The sequence below is a fragment of the Macaca thibetana genome, chromosome 6 (assembly GCF_024542745.1).
Source record: "Macaca thibetana thibetana isolate TM-01 chromosome 6, ASM2454274v1, whole genome shotgun sequence".
NCBI lineage: Eukaryota > Metazoa > Chordata > Mammalia > Primates > Cercopithecidae > Macaca > Macaca thibetana.
The window spans coordinates 169,089,855-169,110,440 of record NC_065583.1 but is presented as its reverse complement, the minus strand read 5'-3'; the positions used below and the strand labels follow the sequence as shown (position 1 = coordinate 169,110,440).

General features: G+C 38.8%; 1 protein-coding gene and 1 long non-coding RNA gene across 3 annotated transcripts in view; one reads left to right on the top strand and one right to left on the bottom strand.

The window, feature by feature from the left end:
- Positions 1-20,586, top strand: part of ADCY2 (adenylate cyclase 2) — a 429,519-nt gene that overhangs the window by 316,385 nt on the left and 92,548 nt on the right. The window contains exons 12-14 of the mRNA XM_050792931.1: positions 2,573-2,653; positions 8,203-8,272; positions 11,129-11,226. Coding sequence (XP_050648888.1) covers positions 2,573-2,653; positions 8,203-8,272; positions 11,129-11,226 — 249 coding nt within the window. The remainder of the gene's footprint in view (positions 1-2,572; positions 2,654-8,202; positions 8,273-11,128; positions 11,227-20,586) is intronic.
- The window catches only part of LOC126956066 (uncharacterized), a 41,157-nt gene that overhangs the window by 6,844 nt on the left and 13,727 nt on the right, over positions 1-20,586 (bottom strand). The window contains exon 4 of one of the 2 annotated variants that reach the window (XR_007726232.1): positions 4,797-5,131. The exons of the other annotated variant lie outside the window; for it this stretch is intronic. This is a non-coding gene — a long non-coding RNA (uncharacterized LOC126956066). Of the gene's footprint in view, positions 1-4,796; positions 5,132-20,586 lie in introns of those variants that run through there. 2 annotated transcript variants of the gene reach the window in all.

The window sequence follows — 20,586 nt, the reverse complement described above, 5'->3', positions numbered from 1 at the left end:
GAGAATGCCAGAGTCATATGGCTGGTGGAGATGAAGCCAGTATTTGTGCCCGGGCTCTGTGACTCCAGAGCACGTGTTCCTAACTGCTCTTCAGGCTTGCCTGCTTTACTAAAGGCCTCTTCCACATTTATCCCATTTGTCTCTGTAGTCATTGATCTTTGGTGGCCTCAAAGCCTCCTGGAGAAAATCCCAGTTCTGAGTCAGACTTATCCAGGCTGCCCGGACACTTCCGGCCTTTGTAACGTGGACTGCCTCATGATACCTGTCTGAGCCTCCAGTCTGTCCCATGCACTCCTGTCACATGTCCCTTCCCGTGCCTACTTAGACCTAACAGCCCAGGCAAGGGTCTGGGGAAGGAGCCAGGGAGACAGAATGGAGATGTGCTGGACACAGGGGTTGGGGTCCTAGAGCAGTGTGAAGGCCAATGGTGGAGCCCAGGGGAAGGTGCCAGGATGGGAAAATGAGAGATGCTGGACGTCAGCGGGAGAGAGTCCTGGAGGCAAATCAAGACTCCTGGTGGGGAGATCATCAGCCCCAGGGGACCTTATCATCTCCATGGCAGAGGTCACAAGACTGCAGAGATAAGAAAAGTGTCTGTATGTCAAGAATTATTGTCTGGATAATTAGCGAATTCAAATAATGCAGAAAGCATGCATTTATTGGCTACTTTGTGTGTCATATTTACAGCGTTGAGCTCTCTACAGGCATCATCTAAGCAAATCCTAAAACAGGTTAACAAAGGCAATACCACTGTTAGCACTGGACAAATATCAAAGAATTACATTTTCCTGTAAGCCTCAACATTCTTACACTGCTCCTTCTTAGACTTTGCAGAAGAGAAAGCCATCAAATTGAAGTCAAGAAACTCAAGTCTAGATGTGGGACTGATAAACATTCAATGAAGGGTTTAAGGTCCTACAGGTCTCAACTATAAATGAAAATATGCAAGCCATACTAGTTGCTTGGTAAAGGGTTCCTTGCTTTTTTTTTTAAAGGAAAATAAAAATTAATTTGCCTTCTTCAAACAACTTGGAATTTGATATACTAAAACTTCTTAATTCAGTTGGCTCAATATCTGTGGATGGATCACTTAATATCATTCATTTTATTTTTTTAACCAAGACTGCTCTCAGCCTGTTTGAAGAAGACAAGGCCTGAAGACACAAATCCACAAACATAGGATGATGGAATTGGAAAACTCATCCATTTCATTAATGATAATTCTGTGAGATTTAATTACAGATAAATGTGATTTTGCATATTTAATGCTATTCTTATCTATATGTAGAGGCAATTCTGAACTCAGGAAAGTGTGATTTTTATTTCAGATTTGATGGTCTATTCATTTGTAATCTAATCAGCCATAACACACAGAATTCATGCCTTGACCAAGATACAGGCATAGCCCTGTTCAGGCTAGCAGGCTGTGCTTTTTTAATCTTTGCAGTGGATATTTAACTTCTAAGAATAGGTACTATTTTGGTTTCCTCCTGACATCATTCTTATGCAAATTGTCAAATTAACCTTGGAGGGCTCTTACTATTTGGCACAATTTATTCAGAAAATATCTTATATTATGGCTAAAGGTTATTTGCTTCTGAAACTAAGTGAGATGGTCTGCAAACAAAAGTGGAGCTTTCTGTGAATAGTGCTTTCAAAACTGAGGAGCATTTAACATACCTGAAATAAGACTGTAGTTCTGAAAATTTTTGAGAGTTGACCAAGGAAAACATGAAAAAGGAATGACTATTTCGTCAACCAAGCCACATTTTTACAGGGGAATTTCTAGAACCAATGTATTCTTTCATAAAATAAAGTTTATGAAGGCAGCAAGTCCAAAGCTAATATATCTCTTAGGAGAGAAAGTTACTTTATCTCAGACACCAACTATATGTCTTTCAGTGTTGCCTTGTAAATGCCTAGTAAATTTTACTGTGAGTGAATAAGGAAACATCTTTACTATTCCAAAAACTTTACTTATTCACTCAATCCAAAGAGTGGCTGGATGTTAATAGAGAAGGGCCTGCTCATACACTGTTGTTTCTTTTTCTACTTGATTGACAGAATTAAACAGAGCTTTTGACATCATTGAAAAATAGGCTTACCAACACAGAAAGACAAATTTGGCATGTTCTCACTCTTATGTGGGAGCCAAAGAAGTTGATCTCATGGAGGTAGAGAGTAGAATGATAGATACCAGAGACTGGGAAAGGTGTGTGGGTGGGAGATGGGTGGGTAAAGAGAGATTGGTCAGTGGGCCCAAACTTTAGTTGGATAAAAGGAATAAGTTCTAATGTTTGATAGCAGAGTAGGGTGACTATAGTTAGCAACAATGTACTGTGTAATTCAAAGTAGTCAGAAGAGAGAATTTGAAATGTTCCCAACACATAGAAATGATAAATACTCAAGATGATGGATTCCCCAAATACCCTGATTGATCATTGCACATGCATGCAACACAATATCATCTGTACCTCATAAGGATGTAAAATATTACGTATCTCTAATAAATAGGCTTAATATTTATTTTACTAATAATATCCTTACCCGTAATATTTCCTTTTTCATATAGAACCAAGTCACAAAAGAAAAGATTTGAAGAAGAATTGAATGAAAGGATGATTCAAGCAATTGATGGGATTAATGCACAAAAGTGAGTACTTTTTTCTCTTAAATTATCATTCATCTTCTATTATGTTCCAAATGAATTTTATCATAGTCTCTGCAATAGTTGCCGTGACAAAGCCAAGTTTCTGAGACCATTGATTCATTTCACTTCAGTTGTCCCTCAGAAAAGTTTTGTTAAAAGTATTTCTTTCATTTTTTAAAAAATATTTAATTCCTGCCTAGAAAATATTCCCAAGTCCTTTGCTGATAAACAACCTGAGGTGTCATTGGAGAGAGGAGAATTACAGCACGATGTGTTCAGCAAGTCACATTTGTAAAAGATAGAGTCTATATGGGAAAATCTTCACATGTTAGCATGTGATACTATCCATCCAAAATTCATCTGTTCTTATTACAAAATTAATGTTGAGATGCCTGTGTTCTAAATCCTAGAAGAGAATTAGCATTGGTGAGCAATGAGAGGAAGACCGATTTTAGGGGACACAAAATGTCATTTAGCCTCTGAGGCCAAGAATTGCTGTTATGGTTTTAAATTGCTGTTATGGTCCAGAGTTGTGGGAGGGAAACGATTTAAAGAAGGTGATGGCCTTCTCAGCCTCGACAGAATGATGGCGCTCCTCAACCTTCGTATTCTCCGTGGGTGCGTGTGTCATAACTGAACCCACGGAGAGCAGAAGGCACACGGCTCAGTATGGTGCCTGGCACACGTCAGACATTCCATTCCTTTTTGTTGAGTTGAACTGTAGTGAAAACATCAGGAGGTCCAAATGAAAAGCCTTTACAGAAAAGCTTCCATCCTTATGGAGACCTATTTAATTTTTATCATGAAAGCTGACTCTTGAAAAGTGTAAATGATTTTCACCTAGAGTTCTTTGTCTCTAAAATTAAGTTACAGGGTCTCAAATAGTGCATGGCTTTGCAAAATGCATGCCTGTTTGAGATTGTTCCTTGTAGGTATTTATTATAGAATATTTACAGGGCTTATGAGAGAATCGCATCAGTTTGTTGTGTGTGTCTGTGGTGGGTGTGTGCCTTTGTGTGTGAGTGTGAGCCCATATTTTCTAAGCAATAAAGCATCTCGGTCAGGCAAGAGTTGCCATTTGGATGTGCTGGAATACTGAATTATCACCCGTCTAGATCCCCTTCCTGTGCCACAAGTAGGCAAAGTCTTCTTCCTGTCCCAGAGTGCCCAAGGCCCACCTGCAGCACCAGGGCCAATGCTCTGCTTTGCCTGGCGCTAGGGTCAGTGTGAAAAACAACCTCGCCTCTGCCTGAAACCATCACACACTGAGAAATAAATAACTTCCTGCAATGTAACAGCAGCTAAAACCTAGGGAGGCACCTGATTTCATAAAACATAGGTAGAAGGATGCATTCATTCAAGCAGAGGAAATAGCAGCTGACACCGTGTGACTCTCCAGAATAAGACACAAGATCAGAAGAAAGAGGGAATCTTGTTCTTTGAGAAAAGTTAGCAAATAATAATAATAATAATAATAACGTTAGTATTTTAAAAAGTAATTCCTAAAGTCAACCTCAGCATGTGTTCACGCAGGTGAAAACCTACCTTTTAAAATTATTTTTGTATGCACCGTTTAGAACGTTCCTACCACACAAATCATCAGAGAGTGCCGCCACTGGCATTGCTTTATTGTTGATAAGTTGCCTTTAAATTATGTGTTTGCTTTGTGTCATTTAGTATTCAAATACATGTTTAGTTAACACCTTATGTTTTAACGTGGTTTTATTCCAAAGTAATGCTTAGTGCTGATGTAACTGCTTATGTTGTAATTTTCCCGACATGTTTCAGAAATCAAATAGAGAAAAGTGTGCTGTACTCAAAAAATAAAAGGGAAGTTTTTCAAATGGAAGCTCTTATGCATGTATTTTTAATTAACCTCAGTTACACTTTGTTATGCCTTACTCATTAACTCCTCTTGTTCTTTGATATGAAGTTCTTCTGATCTTTGGATTTTCACTTGAGGACTCAACTGGAGCTCCGGGCTTGATGTACCATTCAGTAGTTTCCTGCTATTGCCATAAAACAGTGATTCCTGTGCAGATTTTTGCTTATTCATTCACTGATGTATTGAACACGCATTTGTTAAAACGCTGACTGATGTCACCATCTGCTCAGCCTTTCCCCAGTGTGTGCCATGGTGGTGGGGAACTCTCTGGTGTCTTGTCTTAGAAAGACTCCAAAGACACTCATCCTATCAGATCAGGACCGTACTCTTATGACCTCATTTAACCTTCATTTCATTCTTAGAGGCTCCATCTCAAAATACAGGCACACTGGGAGTTAGGGCTTCAAAGATGAACTTTGGTGGGGGACACAAGCTCGCGGTGCATAACAATAAGAAAGTAGTCTTCTCATTTAGTATCTCCTTTGTGGCAAGGACTTGCATTCACATATTTCTGAATAATTCTTGGTGCAGGTGTGGGTATACCCATGCCCCTCTACTCAGCATAGTATTCGGAATTTCCTTTATTTTCCTTAACCCTTTGACAAAAGAAAAAAAAAAACCTTAGTATAAATAAATAGAGAATCACTTATTGCGATAACTCAGGATGGGGTTGACTTTCTTCATGCCATAGACCACTGGGGTCAGGAAAAATGTCAGGAGGCCCTAAATCAAGCACACACAAATTCCCTCTCTCTTCTCTCCTCTCCTCTCCCCTCCACTGCTCTTCTCTTTCTCTGTAGTTCCAATCCCCTGCAAGTAATAGTTGACCTAATTGGCACACACAAATCTATTCCCTTCCAAATATCCAAATCACATTTATAAATCTCTTTGTTTTCTACACATCAAAATATTCCCAAGTCCATTGCTGATAAATAATCTGAGGTGTCACTGGAGAGAGAAAAATTACAGCACGATGTGTTCAGCAAGTCACATTTGTAAAAGATAGAGTCTATATGGGAAAATCTTCACATTTTAGCATGTGATACTATCCATCCAAAATGCATCTGTTCTTATTACAAAATTGATGTTGAGATACCTGTGTTCTAAATCAGTAGTGGGAGTGGAGGCCACCTCAGAAGATTCACAGAGGTGATTAAGTGTGTAGGAAGCATATGCGCTTCTTCTTAATTCTGAAGACAAAGTGAGAATTAGGCCCATCCATCATTGCTGCAAGGGAGAAGCCACAGGCCAGACCCAGCGTGCTATGGCAAAAGGAGGCGAGTGTGTTCACTGGTGAGGACTCAGTCATGTCCCCAAGCATGGATCTAGTGCTGGGGCTCACGAAGCACCACATGGGTTCTGGGGACTTAAGGCAAGCAAGCCTGATCCCGAGCCCTTGCCATCCACCTGCAGGTCACAGGCCATGGAAACCTAGACTGGGTGCATGCTGGCATGACTAGTAAAGGAGGTGCTGGTTTTATTTTCACTTCCTAAATTTCACTCTTGCTCCCAAGCTGACATTTTCCAGGAGCATTTATAAACTATATTTTTTTCTCAGTAAAGGAAATACTGTTTTTAGTAAGTTACCTGCATATATTATTCATAGTCTGATAAAGACACAGTTCTGAAAGTGAGTATGGTTAAAATTTATCTTAATTTGTATTTTCTGGTCCTTTTAATGTCAACCAATCTTTGATTCCTCCGTCTAGTCTTGTGAAACAGAATAATAGTTCTGCCGCTGGTATGGTAATAAGAAATACCATAAAAGTTTATTTCCCTACAGCTTATACCCTTGAATCAAAGAACTATGCAGCCATAAAAAAGAATGAGATCGGCCAGGTGTGGTGGCTCATGCCTGTAATTCCTGCATTTTGAAAGGCCGAGGCAGGTAGATCACCTGAGGTTGGGAGCTCAAGACCAGCCTGACCAACATGGAGAAACCCTGTCTCTACTAAGAAAAACAAAAATTAGCTGGGCTTGCTGGCATGCACCTCTAATCCCAGCTACTTGGCAGGCTAAGAGAGGAGAATCGCTTGTACCCATGAGGTAGAGGTTGCAGTGAGCTGAGATCATGCCATTGCACTCCAGCCTGGGCAACAAGAGTGAAACTCCATCTCAAAACAAACAAACAAACAAAATCATATCCTTTGCAAGAACATGGCTGGAGCTGGAGGCCATTATCCTTAGCAAACACAGGAATAGAAAACCAAATGTTCTCACTTATAAGTGGGATGAGAGATGAGAACACATGGACACGTAGAGGGGAACAACATATGCTGGGGCCTGTCAGAGGGTGGAGGGAAGGAGGAGGGAGAAGATCAGGAAAAATAACTAATGGGTACTAGGCTTAATACCTCGGTGATTAAATAATCTGTACAACAAACTCCCATGACACAAATTTTACCTATGTAACAAACCTGCACTAAATAAAAGATTTTTAAAAGAGATATTTTTATTGTTCTCACTTTTAATGGCTGTCAGTCTAGAATACATTACTGACTTCCCTGCCCCAGTCGAAAGTGCCCTGTGGATGGTTCCTGGGATGTTCAAGCTAATCTTGGTGTGTGCCTGGCAGTGAGAGTCTTCCAAACTACTTGCTTCAAACAGGTGTTTAAAAGTCAAACAGTGTGGTACAGTGCATACTTCCATATAATTTTTATTTATTTGTCAACAACTGAGCGATGCATAGTACTTATGCATGCGTTTTTATGTTTGCGTCAATCTATCCTGAACAGATTGCTTATTATACTAGTATTTTTATCAATTTTTAAAAAACTCTAGACAGGCGCGGTGGCTCACGCCTGTAATCCCAGCACTTTGGGAGACTAAGGCAGGTGGATCACGAAGTTGGGAGTTCATGACCAGCCTGGTCAACATGGTGAAACCCCATCTCTACTAAAAATACAAAAATTATCCAGGCGTGGTGGCAGGCACCTATAGTCCCCAGCTACTCAGGAGGCTGAGGCAGGAGAATTACTTGAACCTGGGAGGCAGAAGTTGCAATGAGCCAAGATCACATCACTGCGCTCCAGCCTGGGCGACAGAGTGAGACTCGATCTCAAAAAAGAAAAGAAAAGAAAACTTTATTCAAGCATGACTTTTTCTTTCTAGAAATGAAAAAAGTGACAATGAAAGTATGTTTGCTAAGTCTGAAAGAAGCAAAACCTTCTCACCCAGATCTTAAAAGCACTCTGATGGTTTGGATGCTCTCATCTGTTGCCCTCTAGAAGCTGAAAAAAAAAAAAAATGGTGCTTCTCTAGGAATTAGATCCTTAAGGAGGTGAAACCACTGGATGATTTCAGAAAAACATGGGGAAATCACATTATTGATGTCTTTACTCCTTTAGATGAACTTATCTCCCTTGTTATTTAATTCAGATCCCTTGAGTTTCAGTTGATTTGACAGCTGGTTTATAATATAGAATTTTCCAAGGAGGACAGTGTATGATTAGGAATATTATATTTTCAGATCCTGTTAACATTATCCAGATTCCATATCCAGTTAGTTGGCATTATATGTTGTTTTTTTTAAAAAAAAAAAAAAAAAAAAACATTGTTCGGAATGATACACGATAAAGAAAGAAGAGTGCAAGTCATTTTAACAAATAGTTCCAGATGTTTGATTGGAGATTCAGTTTTATGATGTGTTGGTCCTTTCTATTTCTAGGCAATGGCTCAAGTCTGAAGACATTCAGAGAATCTCACTGCTTTTCTATAACAAAGTACTAGAAAAAGAGGTAAGCTTTTCTCTTCTTCAAAATCACCAATTGGGTTTTCTGAAATTTGAATTTCTTCATGAAATTGTGCTCATGTTTTTCATATGTGACATTTAAGCTGCCTCTCACTATATTCAAACTCTTTCTGGCTTTTCTGGTGATTCTTTCGTGCATATATTGCTTTATTGTATTTCTTGTTACTAAGTTTCTATCTTTGGTCAGTCACCATTCTCAACCCTCTCCATAGTAAATGGTATCTGCAATGTGTGTGAAATATCCCAATTAAATGAAAGATGTGAGAGATAATATCTGCTCTTCTCAATGTGAAATTCTCTCAGAAAAGTCTTTAAAAAACAGAATTCTTCTTGATAAATCTACAATGTCTTTACACAAATTATTTTAATATTTTGACCAAAATGTGAGTTTTACATTCAATGCTTTCTCAGGGTAATTAGAACTTTTAAGCGTTATTGTATCTAAGTGTTTTCATATTATGGCTCTTAAAGTGAGAGCTATTTCAAGCACAAATAAGTAAGCAGACATTTAGATTTTACATGTCAAGCTATATATGGGTTTGCTAAAATGAATTCAGTTGATTGTTGCAGAGAGGACAACCATTCTTCTAGCTCAACTTTATTTTATTTGCCTTTTGTTTTTTGTTGATCTAGAGAAGGAACCAGATTTAGAAGTAATTTGCATCATTCAACTATATATTTACAGGCATAGTTTGAACAAAAGTTACATTAATGGTAGCAGTTGCAGCTCTGGTATTAAAATTATGTTGATAGGCACGGTGGCTCATGCCTGTAATCCCAGCACTTTGGGAGGCCAAGGCAGGCAGATCACGAGGTCAGGAGATCTAGACCATCCTGGCTAACATGGTGAAACCCAGTATCTACTAAAAATATAAAAAAATTAGCCAGCCATGGCGGCGGACGCCTGTAGTCCTAGCTACTCGGGAGGCTGAGGCAGGAGAATGGCAAGAACCTGGGAGGCGGAGCTTGCAGTGAGCCAGGATCGCGCCACTGCGCTCCAACCTAGAAGAGTGAGACTCCATCTCAAAAATAATAATAATAATAAACTATGCTGATAAAATTTAGTGCATTATTTTATGAATATCAAATAGAAATATTAAATATGATAATTCCTTCCAAAATCTATGGACACACCAAAAGTTTTTTTTATGTTGGTTGTCAAGAGGATGTATTGTCTACTACTAAGTAGAGGACTCTGACCATTGAATGCAGACAGTTTACCAAATTGATGCTTGTTATAATGTGCTATTATTGACCATCTTATCCTTAATAACTTGAGCAAATATTAATGGCTACTTATTGCTTAGCTGTTACATTATTTCTTTCCTGATAGAAGTCCATTTCTTTGTTAATACCACAAAGAAATTCCCACTCATATCTCTGCACAAAGGCCTGAAGAAGTTAGAAGATAAGGATTTAATTGAGGGCATAGAATGTAATCACATTTCAGCAATTATGCTAATATAGCTTCTTCAGGAGCATGGAAATTATGTTGGCTACTAAGTCACAAAATATACCCCCCAAAATTCTAGTAAACAGAAAGTGATCATTTAAAAATCCAGCTTTTGCACACATTCCCCATGTATACATATTTGTGGATGCCTACTTTAAAGCAAATTTTAGAGAGCAGCAAGACTTAAGCTCAGTTTTTGTCCATCTATCCCCAGCTTGCCCTTCAGGGGATCAGGTAGGGCAAAAGGCTGCAAGAGCTAAGAGAAGAGAAATATCTGGAGACCCATCAGAGATCCTTCATGCAGCACTAAAACAGGGAGGCTAAAATGCAAGAAATACATATGTGTCCCTATAACTTGGGAGAGTTTATGCAAATGTAGCCAATGCAACCTGACAGTATTTTCAGGAGGTTTCAAAGGCATTGGCACAAAATTTTATTTCCTTTAATTTTACCATACAACCTTTCGTAAGGCAGTTGAGCCTCAAGGTTGAGAGTATGAGTTCAGAGCCTGGTGAAGGTCCTGGTTTCCCATGCACTGTATCTCCCTGATTGTAGTCAATTGTTCCAGTCCACAGTTTCTTCATCCAAAAATAGGGGCTGTTGTGTGGATTGAATAATTATCACAGGGAAAGCAGGGTATGCAGGACACCATGCTGAATGCAGCAGGGGTCATCATCAGCATCATAAGTATAGCCCTCTCTGGCATTTTTATCCTGCCTAAGTCAAGCAGGGTCAGCCCCAGGTAAGCAGCTAACGCTGATCAGCTTATTCATGGCATGGGGAACCATGTGGGCTCCTGCTGAATGCACTGGACAAGAGGAAGGAAGAGGAGCCCATTGGCCAGACTCAGAACAAGCCAACTAAGAACCAAGTCGGCAAACCTTTTGGTCTTGTAACTTTACCCATCACCTCTCAATGGCATTAAGACAAATAATAAAATAAAATACTAAAATAAAGGAATATGACTTGCATTTCCTCAGTAGTATTGAAAAGTAAAATAGTATATGAGAAGTCATTCCCTTTCCCTCAATACTCATAGACAACAGACCCTCATGGGACCCAGGGCACAGGCGTGATTCACAGTTCACTCACTCAACCTTCTGGTCAGGTACCTCTCTCCTTACTAGAGAGATTCAGTTGCTTATAGATGGCTTTGAAAACAGTTCCACTCATAAACTGTGGTCCTTGGAAGTCGCTCCTTCACAGTTCTTATGGGGGAAGAAAACACTCACTGCTGAGATAAACAGGCTTTCTCCTTCCCTCGCGTTGGCGTCAATCTACACAATTACTGAGTGTGGTGCATGCTCTGGGTACAACTAGGCTGCTGGTCACTGTGTACAGCTCTTCTCTTGGAGAACCGTCACTCACAGGTTCCTTTCTCCCCTTCAGTACCGGGCCACGGCACTGCCAGCATTCAAGTATTACGTGACTTGTGCCTGTCTCATATTCTTCTGTATCTTCATTGTGCAGATTCTCGTGCTGCCAAAGTAAGTACTTCTGGTTTCCATTGGGATTCTCACCTGGGTTGCCTTTCCACTGGAGCCCAGTTATATTTAAAGGTGTGAAAGGATGCTAATGTGTAGACAGAGGGGTGATTTAACATGTCGTGGTGAAGGGAGAGTAACCCAGGACCTCGGAGGTTAAGTGGCCCCCATGTGTCTTCCTGAGCATAATGTTGGATTTTCCAAGTGGACATGTTGATTCAAACTTCTAGGGATTTAAAAAAAAATAATTTAACCTTCTTGTTTTGATGTTGGTATTACTCTGATGCACAGTCTAGGAAATGTAGCTCAATAAACTTTACCCACAAAGAGCGCAGTCCCCAGATGTGGTTTCTAATAAACAAATGGCATTATATTATATTGAAAGGGCATGGCCTTTCACTATGAGACACACTTTGCCCGCCCATCCATTTTGTCCAAGTTCTGTGCGTTACATGGCCCTCTCTTTGAAATCCACTCCACAGCCGTCTTTGATTGTTACAAGTCAAGGTTCAGCCGACCTCTCCCAGGAGAGACGTGGGTGCAAATGGGAGAATCGGAGCAAACCACATTTCATGCTTTGAGGTGAATTCCTTCTGGCTCCACTTACTGGTGAAAAACCAATCACTTTAGGATCCCTAGGTCATCTTTCTCTTGCACCTTCTTAATTTGTTCAAGACCAATCAGGTGACTTTCTTCAAGAAAGCTAATTCTCATTTTACAATCTAAAGAAAATTCTTGTCCTTCTTTTAATAACTGGGGATATTGAAAGAAGTTTCTTTCTATATCCTTCTGATCATATATATTTTTTTTCCTTCTGATCATATATTTTTTCTTTCTTAACCTATTTTGTTAAGGTCAAAGCAACCATTTTCAATCTAGTAGAATTCAGTTGTGTGCTTGCATTTAACTCTCATGGTGCAGCCAGCCTTTGTGGGCAACTCAAGCGGCTTAGATTGAATAGTGTTTTGTCAAAGAAGTTGTCTGTTTCTCCGCCTCTGTACTTCAAAGGATTTTCTTCTGGGCACTGAGCCAAATAGCCAAAAACCACTTTTGGGGTACAAGTGGTTTTTGATTACGTGGATGCATTGTAGAGTGGTGAAAGTTTTGTTCATGTGTGTCCAGTTCCTTAGCAATGTGCTCCCTTATGGAAGGGGTTTCCAGTAGACTTCCGCTCTCCCCATGAATTGGAAGTGTAATACATGGGCAAAAGGAGCCCTTCTTCAGGACTTACAAAATCTTCAGTGAAATGTCCCAATGTGAACATATCAGTTTTCCATTCAAACAAATGTTAACAAATTAAGCTCCTTAGTGTCAGGCCTGTTATGGTACTGGAGAGAAACAGCCATCCCAGTACACACTGGCTTATAGACTGATAGAGCAGAAAAGCATTTTGAAAGCTAGATAGGTGGAATAAATATTACCCAGGGAAGGGGTCCTCACTGTTACTCTTACATAGATAGATTCATTAATTTTTCTACATCTTCCTATTGGATGAGTATTTCTGTATTCTCTGCATTATAAGTAATACAGGATCTGTTACCTACTGGGAGGACTGGGGGCAATTTAGAAGATGCCTCCAAAGAAGGCAATAAGACTTCCAGGAACCAGGGAAAACGTTTTGTGGGATTTCACTTTTAAGAAACACATCTCTGTCATGTCTTTGCTGGCTTGGCTTTGGTTTTCCTTGTCTCTCTTCTGTGGTATTGCATCTTTATGAGGACCCATGGACGTTCATTCTCTCAAGCTTCATCACCCATTATTTTTGTGGGTGCACGCAGGTTGCATTCGCTCTAAGGAAAACCCACAGCCTCATCTAATGGAGCCCCCAGACCTGCACTTGCTGTAACAGCCTCAGGCTTCTTGTTCTGTGACTTCTTCGTGTTTCTTTCGTATTAATATCTCCTTTTTTTTCTTTTTCTTTAGAAACAATCTTCCTAGAAAATATTTCAAAGATACAAAAAACTACAGAGTGTGATATAATAAACACACACGGGTCCATAATCCAGACTTTTGCAAATGTTTACCTTGTGTCCTCTTTACTGTAGACCCAATTTTCCACCGTCTTGACTGTTATTATTTGGGTATGCTTCCTTTAAACAATACATGTTTTTATTTTGGTTTTATTTATTCAATTTGATATCTTTCTTCATGTTAATTTCTTCTATATTTATTTTGTCATCTGTATTTTGATTTTATAATTGGTGTGAGTGGACCCACTTCTACCATTTTATTTTGTGTTTTATTTACCTTGCTTTTCTTTGGTCCTTTATTCTCTTTTTTCTGATTTCTAATGGATTGATCAAGTTCTTTTATTCCTTTTATTAATGGTAAATTAAAAGCAACTTTATTAGAAAGTAAAGAAATAAAAGAATGGCTACTCCATAGGCAGAGAGGCCTGTTTATTCTTTTATTTCTTTTACTGGTTAGGAAGTCTATGTATTTTTTTCATTAAAGATTACTATTAAAGTTTAGAGAATATACATCATTTATATTTTTCTTTTAATGATTATCATTAAAATTTCAATATGTATTATTTATGTTAAAGAATAAAAATATATAATTATTGTTTATAATATGTATTTTATATTTACATGTTTTTAATATTATATATTTTTTGTCAATATCTTTTGGGATAGAAGTGGTTTTTGTTACATGGATGAATTGTAGAGTGGTGAAGTCTGAGATTTCAGTGCATTCATCACCCAAGTAGTATACACTGTACATAATACGTAGTTGTCTATCCCTCACTCCTCCTATCCTTCCCCCTTTGGAGTCTTCATAATCCATTGTATCATGCTGTGTGCCTTTACGTACCCATAGCTTAACTACCATTTATAAGTGAGAACATACAGTATTTGGTTTTCCATTCCTGAGTTATTTCACTTAGAATAATGGCTTCCAGTTCCAACTAAGTTGCTGCAAAAGATATTATTCTTTTTATTTTTGTGGCAGAGTAATTTTCCATCGTGTATGTACACTACATTTCATTTATCCATTCATTGGTTGATGAATGCTTGCGTTGGTTCCATGTCTTGGCAATTGTGAATTGAATTTTAACATTTATGCTTAATGAAATACATTCTAAACTTATTCATAATCTCTCTTCAATATAATTATTTCCTAGGATTTTTAGCTCTGACTGTAATTATAGTCAATGCGTATTTAAATCTGCCACATTCTTTACCAATTAATTTGCTCATCAATGCTTTTTAAAAATTATTGGTTTCTTCAAATTCATTTATTTATTTTTTGGTGATGTCTATGAGTTGTTAGGGTTTTTGGAGAGGGGATTTATGAGTAACAATAGCTGCCTTTTTTAGTTATATTAAAATTTCTGTATCTACCTTATTTCACAGTTCTTGAATAATAGTTTAACTGGGCATAAAATTATAGGTTAACTTTTATTTTCCCTCAGACTTATGATGACATTACTCTGTGGCATTACAGCTTCTATTTTGGTTAATGAAGTATTTCTGTCAGTCTCATTACATTCCTTTCTAGAGAGTATGTCTTTCCTCTCTGAGTGCTTTTAGGTATCTTTTTGGCTTAGGGGTGTGGTGACGGTATTTTCACCGTATTGTTTCCATAAGTGTTTTTGTTTTCATCTACCTAAGTGACTAGGTGTGATTTTTTGATCTGAAGACACATATCTTTGCTCAGTTCTGCAAAATTCTCTGCCTCTGTCTCTTACATATTGCTGTTGATTGTCTTGATTGTCTATTCTTTCTTCTGGAGTTCTTGTAACTGCATATTTTGTTCTCATCCTGGGCTCCAGGTTTTGTCGTATTTCCTCCCAGTTTCCACTTTTTTATTTCTTTGGGCTGCATTCTGATAAATTCTTCACCCAACATTGAGATTATAATATTTGTGATTTTTTTTTCATGTCTAAGAAGTCTATGTTGTTCTTAAAACCTAACCTTTTTGTATATATAATTTTATATTTTGCCTATGGAGTTTTGTTTCGTTTTCCTTTACTTGCAGATACATACATACATACATACATATATATATATATATTTTTGAGATGGAGTGTTGCTCTGTCACCCAAGCTAGAGTGTAGTGGCACAATCTCGGCTCACTGCAACCTCCTCCTCCTGGGTTCAAGCAGTTCTCCTGTCTCAACCTCCCAAGTACCTCAGATTACAGGTGCCCAACACCACGCCCAGCTGATTTTTGTATTTTTAGTAGAGACGGGGTTTCACCATATTTGTCAGGCTGGTCTCGAACTCCTCACCTCAAGGATCTGCCTACCTTGGCCTCCCAAAGTGCTGAGATTACAGGCGTGAGCCACCACGCCTGGTCTATTGCAGATTGTAAACATGTTATATGGAAAGATCACTTATTTTATTTCTTTTTCTTTATTATTTTGAGACAGAGTTCTGCTCTGTCACCCAGGCTGAAGTGTGGTGGCACCATCTTGGCTCACTGCAACCTCTGCCTCCTGGGTTCAAGCAGTTCTCCTGCCTCAGCCTCCCGAGTAGCTGGGATTACAGGCACCTGCCACTGAGCCGGGCTAATTTTTGTATTTTTAGTAGAGATGGAGTTTCACCATGTTGGCTAGGCTGGTCTCAAACTTCTAGCCTCAAGCAATCCGCCTGCCTTGGCCTCCCAAAGTGTTGGGATTACAGGTGTGAATCACTGCGCCTGGCGGAAATATCACTTATTTTACTGTGTTCCTTAGGATTGATCAATATGTGATTCTGCCATTTAAGTCTGTCCTTGTATTGTCTGTAATTTTGTGTATATATTTATCAACAGCAAGGATTTGGGTCCATGGTAGTCTTGTATGTTCTGAGTTGTAATGGCATCACTATGGGATAGATTTCAGTGTATCTTTGCCAGGTATCTCTGGGATTCACCAATTCAAGTCACAATATTTTATTAAATCCTTAGACTAAGGTTCCTGCACTAAGGAGGTCATGTGAATTTGGGTCAACACCTACTGGCATGGAGCAAGATTGGTGATCCCAATTTTTGAAACTGACCTTTTCTTCATGGCCCCAGTCAGATGGTTATCTTCCCTAAAAATTACCAGACTGGTGGAGAGTTTTTCTGTTTCTTGTTTCTTGGTGGGACAGCTCTTCAGGGCCCCTGCCTTTATTCAAGTGCTCAGTTATAATTTCATGTTAATCAAATGCCCGAGAGCATCACCTTCCTTGGGTAGACATCAGTCTTACACCAAGAACAGGTATTAGCCCCTGGTTTCTCCTGGGCCTTTAGCATCAGCCCCTCTCAGCGATCTGCATTTGAATACCTTCTGTGTACTAGGAATCTCTCTTTCTTGCCTATTATCTCATCTATTTAAAGAAACCATTTTGTTGTATTTTATGAAGCATTTTTGCTAGAATAATGGTGCTTCTCACTTCTGCTGACCTGTCTTTACTTGTTTTCTTAACTCGTTAATTACACTTTTGCTTTGTTTCATTTGTTTAGCTTTTTTTGTGGTAAATTGCCTCGTGTTTTTGGAAAAGGGAAAGAAATAAATGAGTGAGTAAATGAATGAATGAATAACTAATAATGGAGAAATTTGTTACCTGGAAAGGAACAGTAAAGGGAGGTGTTTCCCTGAAGGGGAGCCCAACATCGTCCTTATTCAGCCTATAATCGTTCAATCTGGCTGTAGTCTCAGAATTTGAATAGATAAAATTAAATTATTGGTTGACTCCTCTTTTTGGAGTTGCTCTCTCACTCTGTCTGCCCTGTAGTATAACTTTATCAAAAATGTGAGCTACCTTCGAAGACCAAAAGTGATCAAGCATGAATTGCTTTTTCTGTTTTTAAGTAGTTTCATTCATATTATCTGCCAAACTAAATGGATTATGTTTACCGCTCATGAGGACAGTTGTTAAAACAAGGATGAATTTTTTTTCTAGCACAATTTAAGTAAATAACATGTGTTTCATTAGCCCAAGAAAAATTAAGAATAATGATGTTTTACTTAAGAGATATTAATAAACCAAATTATAATGTTAAGTATCTTAGAATTATTATTTCTGCTTAGATCTCTAATATCAGTTTCATTACTTATTTCAATACTCAATACTAGAGGTGGTAAAATGCGTTGAAATCCTGGCATAGGTTGTACAGAATGATATAGACAAGTCTTACTGCTGGATTAGATATAAGGAGTATGAGAAAATAAGTTTTGCAGGGGTTTTAATTTTGTTTAATTTTGTCCTGAACAGTTGGAAAAACTGTTGCCATTTACAAAGAGAGAATCCTGGGGCAGGCACAGGTTGGGGAGGGAGAGCAAACTCAAGGGCTCTGTTCTGGACGTGAGATACATGTGCCTGCTACACATCAGGTGCTGGGGTTTCACACAGAAGGGAGTATGTGACCTACAGAACTTATAGAACCTCCCGTGAAACCCTCTGTAGCTGCTATAGATTCTATAGAGCTGGGTGGAGATACAATCTGAAAAACCTGCACCTATGGATTATTTAAATCCAAGAGATGGGATGAGCTCCCCCAAGTAGAGGGTATAGGAAGAGACGACTCTGCACTTTCTGGGGAATACAGTGTGTCTGAAAATTCAGATCTTCAGCCCTTATCATTGCTGTAAAGGTAGAACTCTTCTTACTTGGCCAAAGATCATCTCTTTTTTCTTTCCTACATCTCAGAACCTTCAAGTGTCCAGAACATCTCAAAGCTAAAGTCCTCTCATCAGAGAAAGGCTACTATAATGGTGATGAATATTTAAATTCCATTTCCTCCTTTCAACTTTTGATTCTTTCTTTCTTCTTTTCTTTTTTACCGAATTCCCTTTCATTTTGAAGTTCTATCTTTTAAAAAGGAGGAATTTTTATTTCATGCTAACTTATAATTAAAAGAAAAGTTTGCTTCCTTTGGTTCTTATCATCCTGACTGAATCCCACGCAACAGATGTGAGTGGAGAGCTGATGAGAGGCTTGCTTTAGGGAAGAAGTAAGGGAAGTGAAGTCAACCAGGAGAGAGGCCGTGAAAGTCATGACATTCAATAGAATGCCAAAGACATCATTATTTACCCAGAGAGATGGCTTGTAATTAATACATTTCGTAGGCTTTTTGAGTGGAATGTGTGTCTCCACTGGGCTTCTCTCATCAATAAATGTGTTTCTCACCCCTGTCAGGCCACATTTAAGCAATTCATTGACTGGGGAAAAAAAGCAGAAAGGAAAGAGGACCTTGTCCAGAATCAGCCTCTTCCGTATTCCGTAAGAATGCACTTGGGTAAAGCACCAAAGTCAAAAATGAACACTAAAAGTAATTTTTCTTGCCTCATGACAGGGAAGACTCAAGTTTGCTTTTCAGTACATACGTAATAAGTTATGCTTCAGGGTTAAAAAGAAGCAGTTTTGCAACTGGGATGTGAATTAAAATTGATTAAGTTACACCAACATCTTTGTATACTTAATGGACCTGAACATGCTTTTGACAGAACAGGCAGGATAAATGGTTATAATTAAGAGCGTTTGACCAACCATTACTTTGTCTCACAGTATTTGTTGTTCCCTGGTGTCTTAGTCCTTTGGACTTCTCTAACAAAGGACCACAGACTGTGTAGCTTAGGAGCAATAGGAATTTAGAAGCCATGGTTCCAGAAGCCAAAGTCTGACATCAGGGTGCCAGCATGGGTGGGTTCGGGTGAGGGCTGTCTTTCAGATTGCAGACTACTGTCTTCTTGTATCCTCACATGGCAGAAAGAAATAGCTAGTTCTGCAGCCAATTCTCATAAGGGCACTAATGCCATTCATGAGGTCTCCACCTTCATGACCCAGTCACCTCCCAAAGGCCCCATTTCCCTAATGCCATGACATTGGGGGTTAGGAATTCAACAGATAGATTTTGGGGGGCAGAAGCATTAAGCCCATAAGAACTCAGATGGAAGAGAGGTCCATCTGAACATAAATGCCAGTATGCCATAGACTAGAATACTGAACAGCCTGAAGTTGAGCATATTGGTGAGAGTTTGAGCCACCCCAAGTCTGAATCTCAGGTTGTCACATACTATTCTATATGCAAGACCATATCACCTACAAATGAAGATCGTTTTACTTCTTCTTTTACAATCTGATGCCTTTTATATTATTTTCCTGCCCAATTTCCCTGGTTAAAACCTCCAGTACAAAGTTAAATAGAAGTAGCCACAGCACACATCCTTTCTTATTCAATCTCAGGAGAAAAGCATTCAGCCTTTCACCACTAAGTATGATGTTAGTTGTGAGTTTCTCATGGTGACCTTTTATCAAGATAAGGAAATTCCATTTTAGTAATAGTTTGTTGAGTGTTTTCATTGTGAAATAGTGTTGGATTTTGTCAAATCCATTTTCTGCAGCTATTGAGATGATAATGTGTTTTTTCTTCTATTCTATTAATGTGATCTATTGATAGGTTGACTGATATTCAGATATTAAAGCAACCTTACATTTCTTGGGTAAACCCCACTTGGTATTGGTATGTAAACCTTTTTACTTGTGGCTGGATTCAATTGACTAATATTTTGTTAAGGAGTTTTGTATCCATATTCATAAGAGATACTGATTTCTACTTTTTTGTGATGTCTTTGGTATTGGTATCAGGGTGATACTGGTCTCAGAAAGAGTTAAGACCTGTTCCCTTCCCTTCCATTTTATGGAAGAGTTTGTAAAAAATGGATATTACTTCTTCTTTCAAAGTTTTGGGCCAGGCATGGTAGCTCACACCTGTAATCCCAGCCCTTTGAGAGGCAGAGGCAGGTACATTGCTTGAGCTCAAGAGTTTGAGATCAGCCTGGACAACATGGCAACACCCCTGGGCAAAGGGGCAAAACCCCGTCTCTACCAAAAGTACAAAAATTGGCCAGGCATGGTAGCACAGACCTGTTGGTCCCAGCTACTTGGTAGGCTGAGGCAGGAGGATGGCTGCAGCCCGGGAAGTAGAGGCTGCAGTGAGCTGTGACTGCACCACTGCACTCCAGCTTGGGTGACAGAGCAAGACTCTGTCTCAAAAAAATTTAAAAATTAAATGAAAGTTTGGGAACATTTACCAGTGAGGCCATCTGCACATGAATTTTTCTTTGTAAGTAGATTTTTTTTAATTACCAAGTTAATCTCTTTACTTTTTATACGTAAGCCTATTTATATTTTTCATTTCTTCTTTAGTCAGTTTTGTGTGTCACAACATACTTTTAAGAATGATCATCCCTGCTTAAATGGGCATATCATACCTTACAGAAAATAAAAAACAGATAGTAAGCTGTATTAGTAACACTGTATTCCTTTATCAGCTCTTAATAGATTTTGACATTTGAGGAAGGAGTAAGTAGTGGTCATCAGATACATTCACAAAAAACTGTTAACAACTAACTCTTCTGGGATGCTCTTCACTGTGTCCAGCATATTATTA